At 41.8% G+C, this 20,471-nt stretch overlaps 3 protein-coding genes and 1 long non-coding RNA gene across 5 annotated transcripts in view; 1 reads left to right on the forward strand and 3 right to left on the reverse strand.

Annotated features, from left to right (window-relative positions):
• LOC149717171 (neuroglobin-like) overlaps positions 1-20,471 on the reverse strand; it is a 66,117-nt gene that overhangs the window by 11,867 nt on the left and 33,779 nt on the right. The gene's annotated exons all lie outside the window — the stretch shown is intronic.
• LOC149717172 (uncharacterized) overlaps positions 1-20,471 on the forward strand; it is a 123,665-nt gene that overhangs the window by 7,107 nt on the left and 96,087 nt on the right. The gene's annotated exons all lie outside the window — the stretch shown is intronic.
• On the reverse strand, positions 7,362-9,361 carry LOC149717173 (uncharacterized). The gene is made up of 2 exons (XR_016365984.1): positions 8,139-9,361; positions 7,362-8,004 (listed from the first exon to the last, which is right to left on the reverse strand). It is a non-coding gene; the product is annotated as an uncharacterized LOC149717173 (long non-coding RNA).
• Positions 15,648-20,111, reverse strand: LOC149717174 (uncharacterized). The gene has a single exon (XM_089834677.1). The coding sequence runs from the start codon at positions 20,109-20,111 to the stop codon at positions 15,648-15,650; it is 4,464 nt and encodes a 1,487-aa protein (XP_089690803.1).

Raw genomic sequence — 20,471 nt, forward strand, 5'->3', positions numbered from 1 at the left:
TTGTCGTCACGTGGTTTCTGTGACGTTATTTTAAATAATTTTTACCCACTCGCCAATACCTTTTTACAGTCCATTTAACGTCTTCGAAGACAAAAGGCTTAGGTGTGTTGCAATTTCGATTTTTATCGTTTAAATATTTTCCAGGACGCTTAACTAGAACCTTAAGTAATGCTAGAAGTTAATAACAAGAGAAGGAAGCCATATTGGTCCCGGACAGTAACGTGAGCTTGACCTGAGGATGAAACAACCTCATAAGTACCCTGAAAAGTCGCGCTACTACACAAAAATAGGCCCTAGACTACGCCACTTCAACTTTCCCCTCACTGTGTCTGGTACAATTTCATTTAAAGAAATGCAGAACTATTTTATTTTGCTCTCCACGCGCCACCTCACGACATTAAACATTTCAACGACGACAAAGACTCCTTAACCAATCAGGGAAGGGAAGGTAATTTGAGGTTGTTAAGAGTCTTGTTACAGCCGAAAAGCATTATGGGTATATGAAGTGCCATCCTGGTAATACGGTTTTAAAACTACCATTTACTATACGCTTCTGATTTTATATATTAAAAATCCCCTTTTTTTTGGCTAGTGGTCTATGGCTCCGTAAAGGGAATTTTATTTATTGATTTTCAAATTAATCGAATATTTGAGTACGGTCATTTTTCTTCTTTTTCTAAATCTTTTTAAAGAGATCAGTTTGGCTCCGACCGTTTTGTGCTTCGAGCACCAAATTTTTCAGATTCACTTTTTTTTCTCTCTCTTTCTCAAGGCTCAGTGAACTATTTTTTCTCTGATGGCTTAGTGATTATTCTGGACAAAGAACTCCTCAATTTTTTTTTCGGCCCGTTGGTTTTATGGAGGGGTTTTCTGTTAAGTTCGGGGTACATGATATCGGGGTTATGAAGGATATCAATAAACCACCAGGAGTCCAGGACATAATTTGACATTGATGGATTACGCGTTTGTTGTCAAAAAGAAAAGGGATGTGAAGGAGGTTTAGATGGTTGTTTAGGATATTTATCATTTATGAAATTGGAACTATAACTCTAAATAATTAATGATAATTAAAGCGCAGTCTGAATTAATTGGGGGAAGTTCTTCACCCCTCGTAATTATTTTTATAATATTATATATGTATTTGAGAAAATGGTTTGTTTGTATCTTTGTTATTCTTTATGCACAGTCACAATTGATTAATTTTTGAATTTGACCAAACTGTATGGTTGATATTAGTAACATATGATTAAGGGGAGTTTATATGAAGGGGTTTTTTTGAATTCGTCAAAGTTGGGAAGGCTGCGAGCTCTTGAGCCTGGTAACATTTTAGCTTTATGATTAAACCCTAATTAAGCATCCTTGTATTGAATTTCAAAGTTGTAAAAAAGCTTAATTTCATAAAAATCATTATCCTGCAGATATTTCTTACGGATGGGAACAAAGACTATAGTCTGCTACAACGAAATTTCTCGTGACGTCACACCCTCCTATCTCTCACCTCGGTTTTGACTACCATATTGGAAGTTTTCAGCTCAGGTCATACAATTTAGACTACCAATATTGACGTCATGTCCCCGTAGCTTCTCCTCTCTCAGTACCACTGTATTTATTGTTTAGTGTCTATATAGACAGGGAACTCTTCCAGGTTTCCAGTCCCTTAAAACACCCGGGCAACGCAGAGTAGCTTATCTAGTAGTACTCTTGCATACTTTATGCAGACAACCTGCGCATATGCATTCCGAAACTGAGCTTATAATACAAATAAGGTACTCATGGGAAAATGCTCAACAGGGAATACACCATTTCAATATAACAAATAGGGAAAGACGCGATGGTAAAACCCTGTCTTCTATCTAGAGCTTTGGCGCCTGCTCAATCGGTTTTTTTGGATCCTGAGAGTGCGCAGAGACGGCAATGGATCATCGCCCTTGTACGTTCCAATTCTGAACATTGCCTAGCCCCTTCTTTACGTGGGAAAGGTATAAATAGTTCTGAAACTAGGAGTATTGATACCATTTACACCAGGAAAACCGGCTATTTGATAATGCACTTCGTCCGCCATGTAGCATGACCTCCTGTTGTAAATGGTATCAATACTCCTAGTCTGAAAACTATGGCCTCATATACCTTATAATTTCCACTCCGTTTTTAAATCCTCCTTAACTTACAACCGTAACCGTACTCTACTTTGTTCCAAGTAGTCAAAAAGATGTAATTTTTGAATGAAAGATAAGGAGCGTTCTCTTTCTGGTATAGTCCGCGGGGCATTTAAATGTTAAATTGGGTGCCATTTCTTTTATGATATCGGTTTTAGAAATAGATATAAAAAATGTGATATTTTTTTCCTTGGCATTCCTTGGCATCCCAATCCGTTATGGAAGAAACTTTTTCCATCGTTCCTTTTTTTAAAACTCTTATACTTAGACCTAGTCTATACTTGGATGAAATCGTAGCCCTAGGATATCATTGGCTTTTTCCCATCAAAGTACTGGTAACTTGTTCCGAAATCAAACGAGATAAGCTCCGTCCTCTATAAGCTATCCCTGCAACTCTCATATAAGGGGATCTAGTACTGTAAGATGTACCTCTACATAACTGCACGCTTTCAAACATAGAGAATATATGGTTGAGGAGTCAAAGGAACAGTCATTTTCACGTCGACGCGTGTTAAAAATATGTATTTTCCATCGTAAAGTTTTCGAAGTTTCACCAAAAATAAATAGGGGAAAGTGTCGGACTGCCAAATTTTCCTGCCTTTACCTTAGCTTGACATGCATTTCGAGACGCTCGAGCGCGCGAAATGGTATCAACCAATCAGATTTGTAGTTGATGATGTCATTCTTCCCGAAAATAACGCTCGTACGCCACCAAACGGGAGAATTTGGCATAGGCGTATCTCAAGGAAGAGTCACAACCTGCGCGCTCTGTTCTATTTTCTTTAGTGATTTTTTCGCGTTTGAACGAGGTTAAAGTTTGTTTAAATCGCTAGCACGCCGAAATTAAATTAAAAATGCCCCAGATGTTCTTGAATCATCATTTAATTCAAAAATACTCATCGTTAAAATCCTTTAGAATTTCGTTTAAACTTGGGCCCTGGGTTGTCATTATAAGCTAAAACGTTTTTCTATTAGTAAATAACATCAATATTGTTACGTAGGAATTAGTACCGAGACGGAGTTTCTAACTTTAACTTTACAATTTTATTAACGATAAGCGGAAAATATACAATGACAATAGGCCGTAGGAAACTAAGCCTTGGACGGACGGAGATGTTCCACCCGTGAACGCGACGGTACGCGGAGAGCTCCCGTACGGAGGAGACTTCGCTAGGGGCTAGAGCATTTCGTTCTCGGTACCCTGGCTTAGTCTAAGGGATTAGGAGCTGGCTTTTTCAGCTGGCGATCCTACCCCGTATTGGTAAATAACATCTATATTAACAAACTAAATTAATACAATCATGTACATCATCAAATTAAATTGCGGCGATAAACTGCAGTGGCCACGGTTAGCCTATGTCAAAAGCAGCTAATGTGAAATAAAACCGCACTATTTCTTCACGCGCAATATCACAAATTGTCTTAGGTACGTGGTGAATGGGCGAGGGGGATGAAACAGATTTCGCGAGTATGCATTCACCCCTCCAAATGCATGTCACAGACGAAGGAGAGAGTCCGACACTTTCCCCTATTTATTTTTGGTTTCACCCATTACTTTTGTCTAGTGCTATAAGATGTATCTCTATATAACTACACGCTTTCAAACATAGAGAATATGTGGTTGAGGAGTCAAAGGTACAGTAATTTGCGAGAACTACATGATGACGCACGTTATAAAATGTTTTCTATAGCAAAGGTTTCCAAGTTTCGACAGTAATTTTGTCCGATTATGATCCATGTGATTACTATTGGATTTCAGATAATTATATTTTGAATAATTTCTAAATTCGACCCAAATGTTCGTGAAAATATGATATTATACCCCGCATTAAACAATGACGTCACGAGACCCGACTTTATAGAGACAGTGATATTATTTGTAGGCCAAATGACTTAAAATTACGCAGAAGCACGCATCTCTTCAGTAGTATATTATGTCAATTTTGTCTGTGAACCTTATTTACGTTTCTATCGAAATTTCAAAGTTTAACCGAAAATCTCACGACACAGAGTTGGAAAACACTATCTGTTTATCCCCTCTCTGGTGAAGTTTAGCGTATGCAATTTCACGGTCAATTTGTTAACTAGTTATCCTTGGTGTTGCTGATTCTACTAGCCGATAAAACGTTATGTGACTGTAGCCAGCTCGATAGGTTATCGATATGATCAGGCGGCAGAGTTTGGGCATCTTCTGACTGTTTACTCTATGGGGACCTGGCAGCACTACGTCATGTAACCTCACTCAAGCTTCCACTCATGCTTGATACCAAAAGGAAGTCTGAAAAGGGGCTGAAACAGCTTGAACTCTGCCAAAAACCGAAATACAAAAATGACGACAGGCGGTGGAGCTATGCCCGAATAGACCTTTTCGATGTAAAAATAGAGGCTAGGCAACTCTCAGTATCGGGACATACAAGGGGGCTAATACATTGTCGTTTTTGCGCACTCTCACGATACAAAATGACTACAGCGCAGGCGCCATAAAGCGAGATGGACGGTGGAGTTTTAGCCCCGTGTCTTTACCTCTTAGAAATGGTCTATCTCCAAGTCTCTAAACACCGTTCTTACAACTGAAAAACTTTAGCCAGGGACAAGGGAGCTCAGATGGATTGGAGATGATGATGGGCGACCTGCGGCACCGTAACTGTCCCAGTGTAACTCGCGCACGCCCCTACATTCGGTAGGCGATTGTTAAGTGCTGCCGCGTAGCGCCATTTTATTTGTATGAGAACTAGGCCAAAATTTGTTTCTTCTTTATAGTTCATGTCATAAGATATGTTGCATAAATTTGTCACTGGTTACTGAGAGCTTGTCATGAAGTGAATGAGGTAGGTCATAGATTCTTGTAAAGCGACGCCTGGTGAGGCGCTGTCAAAGGCTTAGTACAGACTAAATAGGAGAAGATAGAAGCCCTGCAAAACCAAGTGCAGTCAATTTTGGTGTCGTTCTCCTTCGAAGCCAGCTCTCAGTAAGTCCTACTAGTAGGCCTAGCTTCTACTTTTAAGATAGAGGGAGCGTCCTTTACAATTTCGTCCATTACGACCCTACCTAACCGCTGAGGATGATGGGAGGACTACGGTGCCGTAGGTGGGGGTACAGAGGCAACGTTATAGGTATTGGGTTTTCCACTCCATTCCTCTCTCCTTCAAGCTTTAGCTATCTGAAATCTATATCAAGACTCGAAGAAATCTTGTTTTTAAGGATAGTTTATATTTATTAAAGGAAAGATTGCGATATCCCAATAGTAGTAATAATGCAATGGCTACAACTTCAGCTCCTTTAAAATGTGTTCTCTCCGTTTGAAGAGATTGAAGCTCTAGAAAAATCGAATCTGGGTGGTTTCCTATACGTCTTTCTATAAGAAAACCCGAAGTTCCTTCCTAATGATGATACTTTTCTTCATATTTTTGAAGGAAAACTTGGATAGGCTTCAATTTGTGCAAACTCAGCGTATTTATTTTGTTATAAATATGTGCATTTTATATTTTTGACAAAAAAAAAAGCATCGAACAAATCGTTATACGCCGAGTATTTGCTGGAAAGATGGCAGGACCGCTCTCTCGCTCGCGTGTCTAGGCATTTTTAAAAGGAACGCAAATATATATTCCCTGTTTGTAATGGAATAAAGTCTTGTCGATAAACCATTCCATTAATAACTTGCAGCGAAACCAGCCCACAGAGGTTATTTACCTCACGCCAAGAGGCAACACTAGACGGAGCTCGCACTCACTACACGCTCCTGGAGGATAGCTGACTTGCACGGCCTCTTGCGGGTGTTCTTGGCGCGATGAAATAGCCTCTGATGGCGGCCCCGCCCCTGTGATGTGTGCTTCTCCTATGGCATTCATGGAATTGTCTATTTAGGCACTGAAATTCTTAGGAGATCATGGACGGTATGGATTTTATTATGGAATCTTTTTGAGTCCATGGACAAGCCCGAGGACATGAGTGTTTTATATTTATATTTGATTTAGAAGACCGTGGATAGGCATTTTAATTCGTGGGATATTTGAACAGTCGTCCTTATGCGTTATTCGTAAATTTTTAAATGTTAAATATATTTGAGAAAGTGGTTTGTTAGGTAGTATCAGAAGGGGATAATAGAAGAAGGATGACACTCTGTATCCTCTTAATATTTTAGTTATGTAACGTCATTCTTCCCAGGCTCACCCTTTTAGTTTGCTTTCCCGCTCATCAAACTTCAGATGGGCATCGCACCGTGGAGTAAATTCTATAGTTGTTTCGCACTAAATCCCTAGAAATCATCCCACAAAACTAACCTCGTCTTTGGGATGGGACAAAAATTCACAGGCGCGTCTTGCCAAATAGTTAAACGCTAATAGAGAAATGATGAGGGAACTATTTATCGCGTATGACGTGATTCGGTTTAGCAACCTTGTTCCAAATGTTCCGATGTTTTGAAGAATGACGTTACTTTTACCCCGCTTTGTGGTACACTTCTCTCGAAGAAAAGCATTACATACTTCTGGTAGTATGTTTCTTTCTTATGCACTGCACTGATAAGTTTCGAATTTGACGAAACACAATGCATTGTTGATATCAGTTACAATAAGGGAATGTTTTAGAAGTACTTTAGTTCAATTCTTATCAAGGTTGAGACGAGTCAACCCCAACTTGTAGACCCGTCACAATTTACCTTTATGAATAACCCCTAATTAAGCATCGTTTCATTGATATTAAATGTTGTAAGAAAGGTTAGTTTCTTAAAAAAAGAAAAAAAAACGTAAGACTCTTTTATGTTTATAGTGTAACTCTTCCCAGGTTACAGTTCTCATCAAAACATTTTGGACAATGCTTACAATTACATAATATTTGTTGTTTGTTAACATAATTCTCACCAGGGATAGATTTAATTTTAGAAGTAGGAATGGAGAACGGTTAGTATTTACTTCAGTCCGACTCAGGGGCGGACTGGCGGCGTTTTCGTGAGGTGGGCATTAAAGGGTCGCGGCCCCTAAAATTTCATATCTTAGCGGCCCCCAATTTCCCAAAAGGACCAGAACCGTTCTCCAGCCACGTTTTAATTTAACATTATTATTATTAATTTATTATATTATTTTACCAAAAAAACCCTGTAAAACGGCTAAAATATTTGTGACTAATTAAAAACTTAAATGTGACTAAATAACATTTAAATTGACAGCAATTAACAATTTAAATTGACAGTAAGTAATTAAAAAAACATTTCAGTAGTAGCAACTTTTTATTTTCACACTGTTTTGATCAAAACAGGAGCAGATGACAAAGGAGTCTCGGACGCTAGCTTCCACAATATAGAGGGAAATGGGGCCCGCGGCGTACGTCAGAGCTGTAGCGGTATCGTTTGCCATAGAGGCGCTATCAGACATTATAGCAGACGATGCTTTTGGTGGATTATATCTGGCACCAAAGTCTGCTGGGAATATTTTGTAATAACAAATTAAGTCCAAACTAGCAGAGAAACCCAGCTAAGCCAAGGCTTATTTAACAATTTGTGCCCACTGGAATGATTGGGCTCGGGTTTTCAAAAGATAAAAGCAAGGTTTTAAAAGATCCCGAAACACAATGATATATATGTGTTTTAGGGCCAAAATATTTCGTATTTCCAGAAGGGAATAAGAGAGAAGGGACACACTTTATATCTCGATAATGCTTTACACTCGTAACAACAGTCTTACTAACCTCAAATCAACTACCCTTCACTGATTGGCTATCTAACTTCTGCCTTAGCTGTGACGTCACATAAGAAGGTGACGTCTCGGTTGACGAATAAAAAGTAGTTTTGTTTACAACTTTACATTGAAGGAGATAAAAATGGCCGAATTTCATGTTGATAAACGAAATCCAGCTGTGCAATTAATTTAGATACACGGGAATTGAGAACATACCAAAATCAGATAATTTGAAGGTAATAAATAGATGAAAACTAATTATTCTGAATTAATATTAAAAAATACAAATTAGTTTCAATAAAATACATACTTGAGGTTATAATTACACAAGAACGGAACATCGACAGCCCTAAGACAAATAGGCCGCCTGATACCGCGGAGAACTTAAAGAACTATATTTGCAGTAAATTGGTTAAAAGCTGTGTACTTGCGCAAAGTTTTCGCGGTTTTCTTGAGGTTGGTCGGACTCTCGTTACCAAAGCAGGCTCTAATGTCTCCCTTCTCTCTTATTCCCTTCTGGTATTTCTTTTGAATTAATTGACTGCTACAAGAGGTTGGAAACGAAATCACTGTCTCTTACTTTTTGGGTTTTAAAAGATCGTGAGTGATTTCTTTTCCCAACCTCTTGTAGCTATCATTTAATTCAAGAAGAAATTTAGAAAAAATTGGCACTGAAACACATTTTAGTTTTTTAATTGTGTACATACGTTACTCGCTGGGTTTTCATTATCAATTTTAGTCTAAAAAAAGTTTAAAAAGCCGTTGAAATCCATTTTTTAACTCTATTACTCGTTAAGCCTAGGCTAATTATAAGCAGACGATACGTATTTTTAAAGAGAGGCTCCAGACGCGATTTCCCAGATCTCCTTTCGAGACTTTGCAGCAACGCTATTGGTTGGAAAATAAAGCTCAAATTTCCTACGAGGTGGCACTGGCGTAATTATTTTTGTTAATAACCGTTACGTTCGCGGATCCCATTGCCCTCTACATTATGGAAGCTAGTGTCCGAGACTCCTTTGTCATCTGCTCCTGTTATGTCTTTGAAAACGAAAACCGAAAGTAAAAATATTTTTGCTTCTCAACTCAGTGCTCATGTCACGTGCACTAACCACTTTCTTCCCCCTTCCCCATAAAGCCTTTCATAATTTTGAAACTTTTCTCTCTGTGGCTATATTGGCGTGGGCCGTGGGACGGTGGGAACCAATTTTTTACGATTGTAAATTTGTAAAGAGCGGTCGTAAAGCTTATCTTTCGTCTAGGCTGCTAATATCATATAGAAAAAAATAGTCCAATGGCTTGCATTGCCTTGCAAGTTCATAACCTTCTTCTTGAGGCTTCTTCTCCTAATTTCCTATCTTTTTGTTTTCAAACTGTTTTTGAATTGTTTCAAAATAAAAAATTACCAAACAATTAGTACTAAGACATTTAGATCAACGCCACGGCCAGTCGGCGTGGCCGACCGACCGGCCCCCAAACCCTTAATTTGCCTCCGGCCCCGTGGGATATTGCCCACCAGCCCCCGTGGCCAGTCCGCCCCTGGTCCGACTCATAGCCCAGTATAGAGCCTATCCCTCCCTCCAACACATAACGAAAATTTTAAATTATCTTATTGGCTCACTTAAACTACGTTTTGATGACGTTGCTGACAGGGACGGCGAAAAATACGTAATTCCTTTTTACCTCTGTCGCTCTGACCCGCCTGTTCTTTCATACCCCCCATCCCAGGGAAGGGGGTCCGGGACTTTGACTAACGCGCGCTCAGATTACCCTGTTCTCCATTCCTACTTTTAAAATTAAATCTATCCCTGTTCTCACATTAATAGCTAAACATATTGTTAAATATCGTAGAAATTATGATCAAATTTCTTATTGACTATAATAAGAAAATCGACTTCACACTGACTTAATAAGAAAACTTGTAGTAGTCTGCCCATTCCCCATGCGAAATACATTTTTTCAATTTTTACCCATTGTGTTAATTTTCAAAGGGACATGCACTGAATATTAATTCTTGGCGTAGATCCGTGATGTGTCTGTAAGGATTAAGATTGAACTGTACCAGACCCTGTAAATGTAAATGCGGTTCTACAAAAACTCTGACCTGTGTATTACGCTTCTAAACCGTATAGCAAAGAGTTTCAGCGAGCTAGTTTTCACTAGGTATGTGATAAGAAGCGAGACAAAGAGGGAACAAGCTAGACTTGGAACTATTAGTAATGATGGTGCACGGTACGCGAATAAAAAATGCAAGATGCAATCTCTGGAACATCTGTTTAATGGGCGAACGCGCGCGTTTACTCGCTGTTTATTATGTTGGATGCGGCGATGTGTTCTTCTTTTCTCACACTATACTCTTTCGGATTCATCTCTACGCGCCCCATTCTATACTCGTATCGCGCCCTTTTTCAACGCCCATTGGTCAGGCCCAATCTTCTGCCCCCTCGCTGCTGTCCATTCGCCCTTTCCCCTTCCATTACAGGCAACGATTTATTATATAACTCCTTTTCTCTGAGCGTTGAAGACCCGAAAAGATTGCCGGAAAAGAGTCAGAAACAGATTAAAGACGGTGGCAGTTTGCTCTTTTTTTTTGGCACAATGCTTCCTTCGAAACGAAACCAATACGCAGGGACCGCAGGGTTAAAGCATGAATTTCATTTTTCTGTATGAACGCTTTGCTTTTTATTCGAAAAGCGGTGGTTAAAATATTGATTGTAATTATTTGTTTATTATTGTAAGAGAGCCAGTTTCCTGTCTGTTAGTAGCGATCTGATATAGTTTACCTAGCAAAACATGATGAGTAACAATAATAACAACTTTGGTAATAGCAACGTCAAACTTCAACCTAACGAACAAAAAACTGACGTTCATTAGACCTTTTCGATGTAAAAACAAGATATGCCCCAAGGCATATTAATGCTTTTTGCAGTGTGATATTGTCTTTCAGGCCCGTAGCCAGAAAAGTTACGCAGAGGGGGCAGTATCTTTCTGTGAGGGGGCATGGCAAATGGAATTTTTTTTATAGAATAACATAAATATCAAAATGTCAGACAAATATTTAAGCAGGTATTTCATTATTGACACTCATTTAACATTTGAAAATCAAACTTTTTTTAAAAAGTTTAAAAATAAATAAATTGTTAATAAACAATTCTAAATCTAAATTTCTAGTCAGATCTTTTTCGTAGGCTAGGGAAGTTAAGTTTCACTTTCTTTCAAGTGACATAGCTCGCCTCGCAACTTCGCAAGTCGCTGTTGAGGCGTCAAATGTAAGTCTGTACCCCGAGGGGTCGGTCATTCATGAACTCCCGTACGCTACCCGTGAAATCCAACTTAAGAAATCCGAAATCAATGCTGATTTCGAAATCAAATAAAAAATCCGAAATCAGCAACGAAATCACAAAACATTAAAGAAATCATAAAATCAGAAAAAAAAAACAAAAAATCAACAAAGAAATCACGAAATCAACATAAAAATCACGAAATCAGAAGCGAAATCACAAAATCAGAAACAAAATCAGTAAAGAAATCGTGAAATCCATTACAAAATTCACGAAATCCAAAATCCAAAGAAATCGCAAATCCGTCGAAATCACGGGAAAAATCTCAAAATTCGATGAAATTCATTGGATTTTATCGAATTCTGAAATCAAACGAAATCCGACGGAATCCGAAGAAATCAAATTGGATTTCAAAATCCCGAACACTTTTTCCAAAACGTCCGACCCCTCACTGTACCCCGACATAATATTTTGGTCCTGGATGACAAAACCAGCGATATATATCAAGGATAACCACAAAAAGCTAAAAATTCCAGTGTATCAGGGATACATATCAAAAGTGAATTTAAAACATACAAATGAATCAGGGATATATCAAGTAAAAAAATCCAAGTGTATCAGGAATATACACAAGTAAAGACAATAAAGTCTAAAATATGTTGATATACATTCTAAATAGCTTGAATATTTGTGTATCAAAATGAAAATATTCATTACAGGGGCAAAGTTAGTTTGATAAGAGGCCATGGGAAAATTTTGAGGGGGCATTTAGGGGCAAACCGAAATCTTATTTGAGGGGGCAGGATATATTTTTGAGGGGGCATTGCCCCCTGGTGCCCCCCCGTGGCTACGGGCCTGTTGTCTTTAACGAAACCCGAAATTAGGGATATTCACACCGGCAACGTCAGTTCGAAGCAAAGGCGTGGAAAAGTATAGGAAAAGTATCGATAGCTTAACAACAATCCGTAGTGGCGCAGACGTAAAATATCCGCATCCCACACCGGCGACGTCAGTTCAGTTCCCGCTACCTCCGAGAGACCGCATTTTCTCGTCGAAAATATGATCAAATTTAGTATAGATGTCGCTAGTGCGGTGGAGAATCAAATTCCGGCGAGCTCTGCCGCGTAATTTAAATTTACGAAAATATACGCGAACGCGAAACAGCCAGCCAGCCAGCTAGCCAGCCGCCTAGCCTGCTAGCCAGCCAGCCAGCCTGCTTCCAGGGGTCTCCGTATAACGCTTTTGCTATGGGCAAAAAGCTTAAAAAGGAAGGTAGGCAACCTTCAGTATCGGGACATACAAGGGGGTTGATATATTGCCGTCTCCGTGCACTTTCATGATCAAAAGACTACGGCGCAGGCGCCAAAAAAGCGAGGTGGAAGGCAAAGTTTTGCCCTCATGTCTTTCCCTTTTTTGTTAAAGAGAAATGATGTTGTGTGTATGTTTGCTCTTTACACACAATCACATTTAATTACCGGATTCGACCAAACTGCATGTTGATATCAGTGAAACACTATAGGGGAAGGTTTATTAGAAGTGGTTTGGTTGTGTTGCTCAAGGTTGTCTTGCGGGCGAACCCCTAGCCTGTAAAGAACGTCCTATTCTAGACCCTTAACATTTTGGCTTTATGAATAACCTCCAATTAATAATCATTTTATTCAGTTTCAAAGTTGTAGCTTAGTTAGTGTGTTTTTAAAGCGTAAAATCAATGCTGATAAAACATGGAATAGAAATATGGTGTATAGATCCAGGAAGGTTCGTCATTATTATTGTAGATGGGCATATAGTTTCAATATTCATTATTTTATACTGTCTTTGTTAATGGAAAATACTGCTTGATAAATAGGCAGTATGTTAAAAGACGAATCTTCCTTCGCAGTACCAAGACCAGGAACAGAGACATCTTGCGAAAAAAAGTAACCACCGCAAAGTTCCATTAAATTCGCTTAATTATATGTCAATACCCCCAACCTCGTCGTTCAAATATATCTATTAAGTATATTGTTCAATTCGGGAGCGGTACGTATATACCCCCCATAAAAGAGTTCCGACGTCCGCAACGTGAGGTATCGGTCGCTTCCACCATTGTCGTTAACGTACTTTAGCCCATAAAAATCCAGGCTTTCTGCCTTACTCCCGAGAAACTAATCATTAAGTTATCGATTCGAAGAGGCCAAGGCTTAGCCTGCACTTGTCCATATCTTACGCAAGAACATAGAGGTCTGTATTTCCACCGTCTTTGGATATAACAAAAGAAATTGGCTTGGCAACCATGAAAGTAACTTCAAAGGGAGAGTGAATGATTCTTCTTGGTGCGCACGTACGGTGGTACCACTAAGGAAAGTTTTTATATCTCGTTCTTCGAGATATAGCGGCCATTACGGATACCAGATTACACGGTTAAAAGTTGTCACCAAAGCCACTTGGCCCCAAATCTGAAAAAGGGGATGGTAATAAATTCCCCTCGTGCAATATGATGGACCTTGCTTTCCAACCAGGGGCTGCTATGAGCTACCGCAAAGGCAAAACCACGTCACGTCACGTCAAAATTGGAGTATTGGGGGGGGGGGGCTCTAAATTGTATTTCCAAAGCTGACGACTACCAATAAGGTCACCATAACCTTTTTCAGAGATAGAATTTCTAGTAGCTCTCTCTGTCTCCAGGTGATGCACCCCTGATTTCAAATTAGTGAATTCCTCCATTATGAACCTTACGAATTCATGATTCTAATAAATTCTGAATTCCTACAGGAAATTGAAAGAATTCATCCTTTTTACAGTAATATGCGCGACTTTTTAAGAATTCACTTGTAATTCGTGTTAATTTTGGAAACGCACTTGAAATATTAGAAATATTCCTGAAAGCAATTAGATTAATTCACTAGATTTGCCGAAGATTTTATTGAGCTCTGGTAAGTCTTCTAAAAGTTCGTGAAACGTTTTGAGAATTCATTTGAATGTATGGCAATATGCTACAATTTATTTGAATTCACTTTAATTTTTGAGATTCATGATATTAATTTGCAAAGTTCAGATATTTTTTGAGCTAATTCGTAATGATTTCACCAAACTCACGAGTCAGAGGCTACTCGCCTTTAACGGGAATATCTTTGATCTAGTAACTTTACTTGCAAAATAAGATGAGTAAATTCGGTTTCACTAAATTAAGCATTCGCTTTAATACAATATTTCACTGACTCGATTATTGTAAATATATTTTTTAAATGAGGAAAGTTTACCCGAATATTTGAGAAAAGGTACTAAAGGCAATTCCGTTCTTTCTTTTTTCAATTGATTTGAAAGCGATATTATTCCATTTCTAAAGGTTAAACGGAACAGCGTATATTCAATTAAATTCCACATATTGTAATTTAATATCGTATTCATAACTGGATATATTGTTTGTGTATGTAAATTTTCCTGTGGCGTGGGAGGGGAGGGGGGGGGGAAGGGCAAGTTGAACTATCTGGTATTATTGATGACGCCAACATCAAGACGAGTTGGAGATCTTACGTAGATTCAACTCGGGGAATTATAGAAGGGAAGGTTTGATTAAATGGAGAAACATATTTTGATCATCCATGGCTGTTTAGAAATACCAGCATGCTTTTCACGGTTGCGCGGCCATGACGCCTCACGATGGAAATATTTTTGTAAGGAAAGCGCTTGTAAATAGAAGTTCTTGAAGGGTACTATGCATGGCTAAATGTTACGCCCACGCCTGGGAATAGCTAGTCGTTTTCAGAGCTGGGCATTTAGCGGAAATTGGGAAATTTTCTGGGTTTTACCAAGCTTAGCTGCACATATTTTTTCCCCCTTTTCCCTCAAATACCCACCTCAGGTCGTTTTAGAGCTAAATGCATAGTTGCTACTCCAGAATCAAACTTTCATCCTCCAATACAGGACCATTTTGTGGGCAGACTTGTAAATAGTGATAATTTCTTCTGGAGCCCTGTGGGCTCCCGACCCCCCAAAGCCCAATTTTCTTGGGTACCCGGGGCTCCCTAGTGGACAACTGAGCCTTGAACTCTTGATCCTAGAAACTGCGTCACACTCGCCTAGAGAAGGGAACAGAGGCTAAGGAGTAAGGGAGCAAGCCCAAAACAAAATGTGAGGGAGGGAAGGATGCATTCCGGCTACAAATTTGAGGGGAAATATTTGCCAATTTATTTTTCCCCTTTTTTGAGCGCTGTTTTGGTCTGAAGTTATGGGGGAGAGTTCTCATCGCACCGAAATTTTCAGGGTACCCGGGTGGTACCCGACCCTCCCCCTAAAATATTTTTTCAGGGTTGTAATGTTAAGAGGAACGGCGAGGTTTATTCAGTTATTGGTAACATCGTTTAATGATCTAATCAAAGTACAATTCGGGGCAGGTTGCCCGTTGTTTATATAGTAAGCTGTTATCAGCTTTAGGGTTGACCTTTGTTCTTATTTACATAAAACTATTATCGATTTATAAGTTAACTATTTACATAACTATTTACATAAGTCTATGTTGTCTATAAGTCTATGTCATATATAACATCTTCCTTTTTTCCATTTTAATTGTATCCGGCTTGATATCGCTGAGGCGGCTTAGTTTCTCTTCGGGGTCTTGCAGTTGTTTGGATGGCCGTTGTGTTCGGGAATGGTGGCGTCGCATTCGGGAATGGTGTCGGCGGTATGTGGTGTGTCGGTGATACGGTCGTTTGAGGTTGAGTTGTCGCGATTCCGGGGGTGTTGCGGTTTTGGTTGTCTCTCATTTCACTTCGGTATATAATTCGTCGCGTTGTTGTGGCTTGACTTGACCTTGCTCTGTCCCGTAATGTGATTTGCGGGATCCTGGGTTTCTTGGGTGACCTCTGGCTGTTTGAATTGGTTCTCGGCATTTGAGGCGTAGTGTGGGCGACTGGGCGAAGGTGATGCCTGGTGCGTCGTAGGACTTGGTTGTCTTCCGTGCGAATGATGTATGACTGTGGTTCCGGTGCTTTGGATTCCACCGTGGCTTTTCCCCAATTCCGCGGCCCTTTGTAATGGAATACTCTGGTCCCTTGAGTTAGGTTCGCAGGTTGTGGTTGACGTGCCACTCTCTGGGATTGAACCATTCTTTGTTGTCTTTCTTGCAAAGCTGACTGGATATTTTTTGTAGGGAAGCGGGGTCGTAAGGCTTCCGTTGTCGATGTTAGCGGGGTTCGGATTCGGCGGCCCATAAGCATTTCCGCCGGCGATGGAAGCAATCCTATCGGAGTCGCCCTGTACTCCATTAGCACCTGCTGGAGGTTTTTACCGTCGTGTTGGGCCTTGATCAGCATGTTCTTTAACGTCTGAACTGTTCGTTCCGCAAGACCATTGGATTGAGGGTGATGCGGGCTTGATGTGACGTGGCGTACGCCCCATTTTCGTAGGAAATCGCTGAATGCACTTGCGTTGTAGGGAGGGCCGTTATCCGATATTAGAGTCTGTGGTGCTCCGTGGCGTGCAAAGTGTGCCATCAGGAACTTGACGACTGCTTCTGTGTTGGTCGTGCTCATTTCTTGCGCCTCTACGAATTTGGAGAAGTAGTCAACTAAGATGATGATTTTAGTTCCGTCCACCTGGCATATATCCGTTGCTACTACTTCCCATGGTCGATGGGGTATGGGATGTGGAGTTAATGGTGACGGAATGTTGGCTCGTTCACGTCGTTGGCAAGTGTCGCACTGCTTTATGTGGTTTATTATGTCCTCTCTCATCTGGGGCCAGTATACGTGCAAGCGGGCTTTCGCTAGGCAGGCAGTTGTCCCTTGATGGACTGAGTGAATTTCTTGCAGGAACTGGTTTCGCTGGCTTGGCGGGATGTAGAGGCACTCGCCCCTGTAGATTAACCCTTGGCTCTCGTGTAGTTCTTCTTTTACAGACCAAAATGGTCGAAGGGCGGGTTGCAATTTGTTATACGCTTGTGGCCATCCCAGGCGGATATGATGGAGGAGTGTTTGCGAGGTTGTGTCCGCCGCGTTTGCCTCCTTGATGGTTCTGATCTTGTCGTCTGAGAGTGCCGTGGTTGTGGAGTGTAACATCACTTCTGGTCCCTCCAGGTAGGGGGTATTGATGTCCGTTTCGCGTCTCGGTGCCCGCGACAGGGCGTCTGCTGCATGTAGTTGGGATCCTGGCGTGTACCTTAGATGCAGGTTGTATCTTGACAGCTTCAAGACTAGGCGCTGGAGCCTTGGGGATAGCAAGTGCAGAGGTTTTTTGATGATGGCTAGTAACGGCCGGTGGTCCGTTTCTACCGTGAAGCTTGTTCCGACCACGTAGTAGTGATATCGCTCGCAGGCGTATACTATTCCCAGTAGTTCCCTTTCGATTGGTGCGTAGTTGCATTGGGTTGGCGTGAATGACGTTGATGCGTATTCGATGGGTTTATTCCTCTGCATTAAAACGGCTCCGACGCCAATCTTGCTGCTGTCCACCGAAATCAGGCTTGGTTCCTTTGGATTATAGAATGCTAGGACCGGGGCTGTCGTGATAAGTCGTTTCAAGTTGTTGAATGTGCCTTCCGCGTTTTCGTCCCATATGAAGGTGGTGTTTTTCTTTAATAATGCGCGTAGTGGTGCAGCCTCGGTTGAGTGTTGCGGTACGAATTTGGCCAAGAAATTTACCATTCCCAGGAATCGCTGGAGTTCGGTTCGATCTGATGGTGATGGTATGGCTTGAATGGCCTGCGTCTTGGTCGGCGCTATTTCTAGTCCTTGGGGCGATATTGTGAGTCCAAGGTATGTGATCTTCGTGACCGCCAGCTGCATTTTTGTTGAACTAAATGTAAGGCCGTTCTGTCGAGCTAAGTGGAGGATTCGTACTAAGGCCCTGTTGTGCTGATTTTTGGTTGTCGCTATGAGGAAATCGTCCGTAGAAATGTGCGTATTTGGATTCTGCGATGGTGGGTATATTGTGTGCATTATGCGCTGGAAGATTGATGAGGAGGTGCATATGCCTAGGGCAAGACGAACGAATCGGAATCTCCCAAATGGTGTCGCAAACGTGCACAAGTATGAACTCGCCTCGTCTAGCTCGACTTGCCAGAATGCACTTTGGGCATCGAGGACGGTGAAGACCTCGGCTCCATGGATGTATGCGAAGATTTCCTGGGCCGTTGGGGTTGGGTATGGTTCCTGCCGGATTGCTGGGTTTAACTTTCTTGGGTCGATGCAGATGCGTACTGGTATTGGTTTGTGGTCTTGCCTTATCACAACCATTGGGTGGACCCAGTCCGTGGGCTCCGTCACTGGTACAATGATGCCCAGTGTCTGGAGGCGTTGTAGTTCCTTTGCAACCGGCTGCTGGAGGGCATGCGGTATCTGGCGAGGAGCGCTGATTGACGGAATTGCGTTTGGTTTCAGCAGGATCTTATGCTTGCCTGGTAGTTTGCCGATTCTATCAAATACGTCGTTGTATCGGTGGACGATCTCGTCGGGGGTCATTTGGTCTATAACATGGGGCGGAGGGATTGGTCCTTGTATGCGTCCATGCGGGAGCTCGGGGTTCGTGGAGTGGACGGTGTCAATACTTGTGATGGTGCGCGACGGTGTTGGTGTGGGACTGGATGAATAGGGCGTCGCTGCTTGCTTTGGTGGCGGCGGTAGATTCGTTACTCGTGTAATCAGTCCGAGGTCGACTGTAGCGTCGGCGCCAAGGATGGGAACCGACGGATGTGGCGTGACGTAGAAACACTGTGTTGACGTTGTTGCGAAGGACGCACATTGTACGTATATTACGCCTATGATGTCGATGCAGTGGCCTGGGTATGCTTTTACGGCGTATGGTGGTTTATGCAATGTCGGTTTGATGGGAAAACGGTTATATATTCCGCGGTGGATGATATTCACTTGAGAGCCCGTGTCTAGTTTCATGCGTACTGGAAAATTCGCTAGGTAGATTGTATCGAACCACTCGTTGGCCTGGGCTGGGGCCGCACTCATGTCGTGGCAATGGAGGGTAAGGGCGTCGCAGTATGGTGAGAAGTTCGTGTCATGCTCGTAATGTATTGGAGACGAGGTGGCATCTTCTAGGTCGTGGGCACTGTAATCTTCTAGTGACTCGCCGTAATATGGTGTTCGGTGCGTATGGAGTGTGACTTCGTTGAGGCCTCTAGATCGGCAGGACGAGGCCCAATGCCCTATGCGTGAGCATTTGTGGCAACGTGCTTCTTGGGCTGGACAGCGGGCGCGGTGACTGTGAGGCGTGCCACAATTTCGACAGCGTGGAGTTTGTTGGGTCTGTGGTCCTGGGAGCTGGCGTGTGTGACGTCGCTGATTGTGTGCTGAGGGACCATCGCGTCGCGTTTGGTAAGTGTCCTGATTAAGCTGGTGCGAAGGAAGACGTTGAGGTACTGTGCTCCGGTGTCGATAGTTGCTGGCTCCGTGTGGTTGTTGGCGCTGTTGACGGTGATTCGCGCTGTAGATGGCGTTGATCGTATTAATCGCGGACTGGTCCCCATTCTGTGAAACCGTTATGGCTGTAGCGTGCTGTGCTGCTGCTTCGGTGGCCTGGCAGACAGCTATGGCTTGGTCGAGCGTGAGGTGTCTATTGGCTAAGAGTTCTTTCCGGAGATCTTCGTTACGTATCCCGATGACTATTTGGGTACAGATTAGTGATGATGTTAGGTCGCCGAATTCGCATGTAGCGGCTTTGGTCTTGATGTCCGTGATGTAGGATCCCAGAGTCTGGTGCTGACTTTGCTTGGTCGTAAAAAAGGTGTACCGGGCCGCTATGAGATTTTTGTAAGGTGCGTAATGGGCGTCAAATGCTGCATAGATCCGATCGAGGGTTATGGCCGGCGGATCTGGTATCTGGAGGGTGTTGTACACGCGTCGTCCGGCGGGACCAAGGATGTGCTGAAAGATCGCTATTTGGACGGCAGGCGCCTCGTCGCTCAATTTGGCTGCTAGGGCGTAGATCTTGAAAGCATCACGGTAGTCTGTCCAGTCCGTTGCGGGATTACTGGAACTTGGGTTAAATGGCTCCGGGCTTTTGAAAGATGTTGACGACATCTTACTTCTGACACCATGTAATGTTAAGAGGAACGGCGAGGTTTATTCAGTTATTGGTAACATCGTTTAATGATCTAATCAAAGTACAATTCGGGGCAGGTTGCCCGTTGTTTATATAGTAAGCTGTTATCAGCTTTAGGGTTGACCTTTGTTCTTATTTACATAAAACTATTATCGATTTATAAGTTAACTATTTACATAACTATTTACATAAGTCTATGTTGTCTATAAGTCTATGTCATATATAACAAGGGTGTCCTGTGAATTTTCTTGGGTGTCACAGGCTCCCTGGTACCCCCTATTTACAAGTCTGTTTGTGGGCTATAATCTTCCTTTAAGCTTACTACACACTCTCTTGAA

This window comes from Phalangium opilio, unplaced genomic scaffold, assembly GCF_054372755.1.
Source record: "Phalangium opilio isolate 3A_F unplaced genomic scaffold, DU_Popi_V2 ptg000003l_1, whole genome shotgun sequence".
NCBI classification, from domain to species: Eukaryota; Metazoa; Arthropoda; class Arachnida; order Opiliones; family Phalangiidae; genus Phalangium; species Phalangium opilio.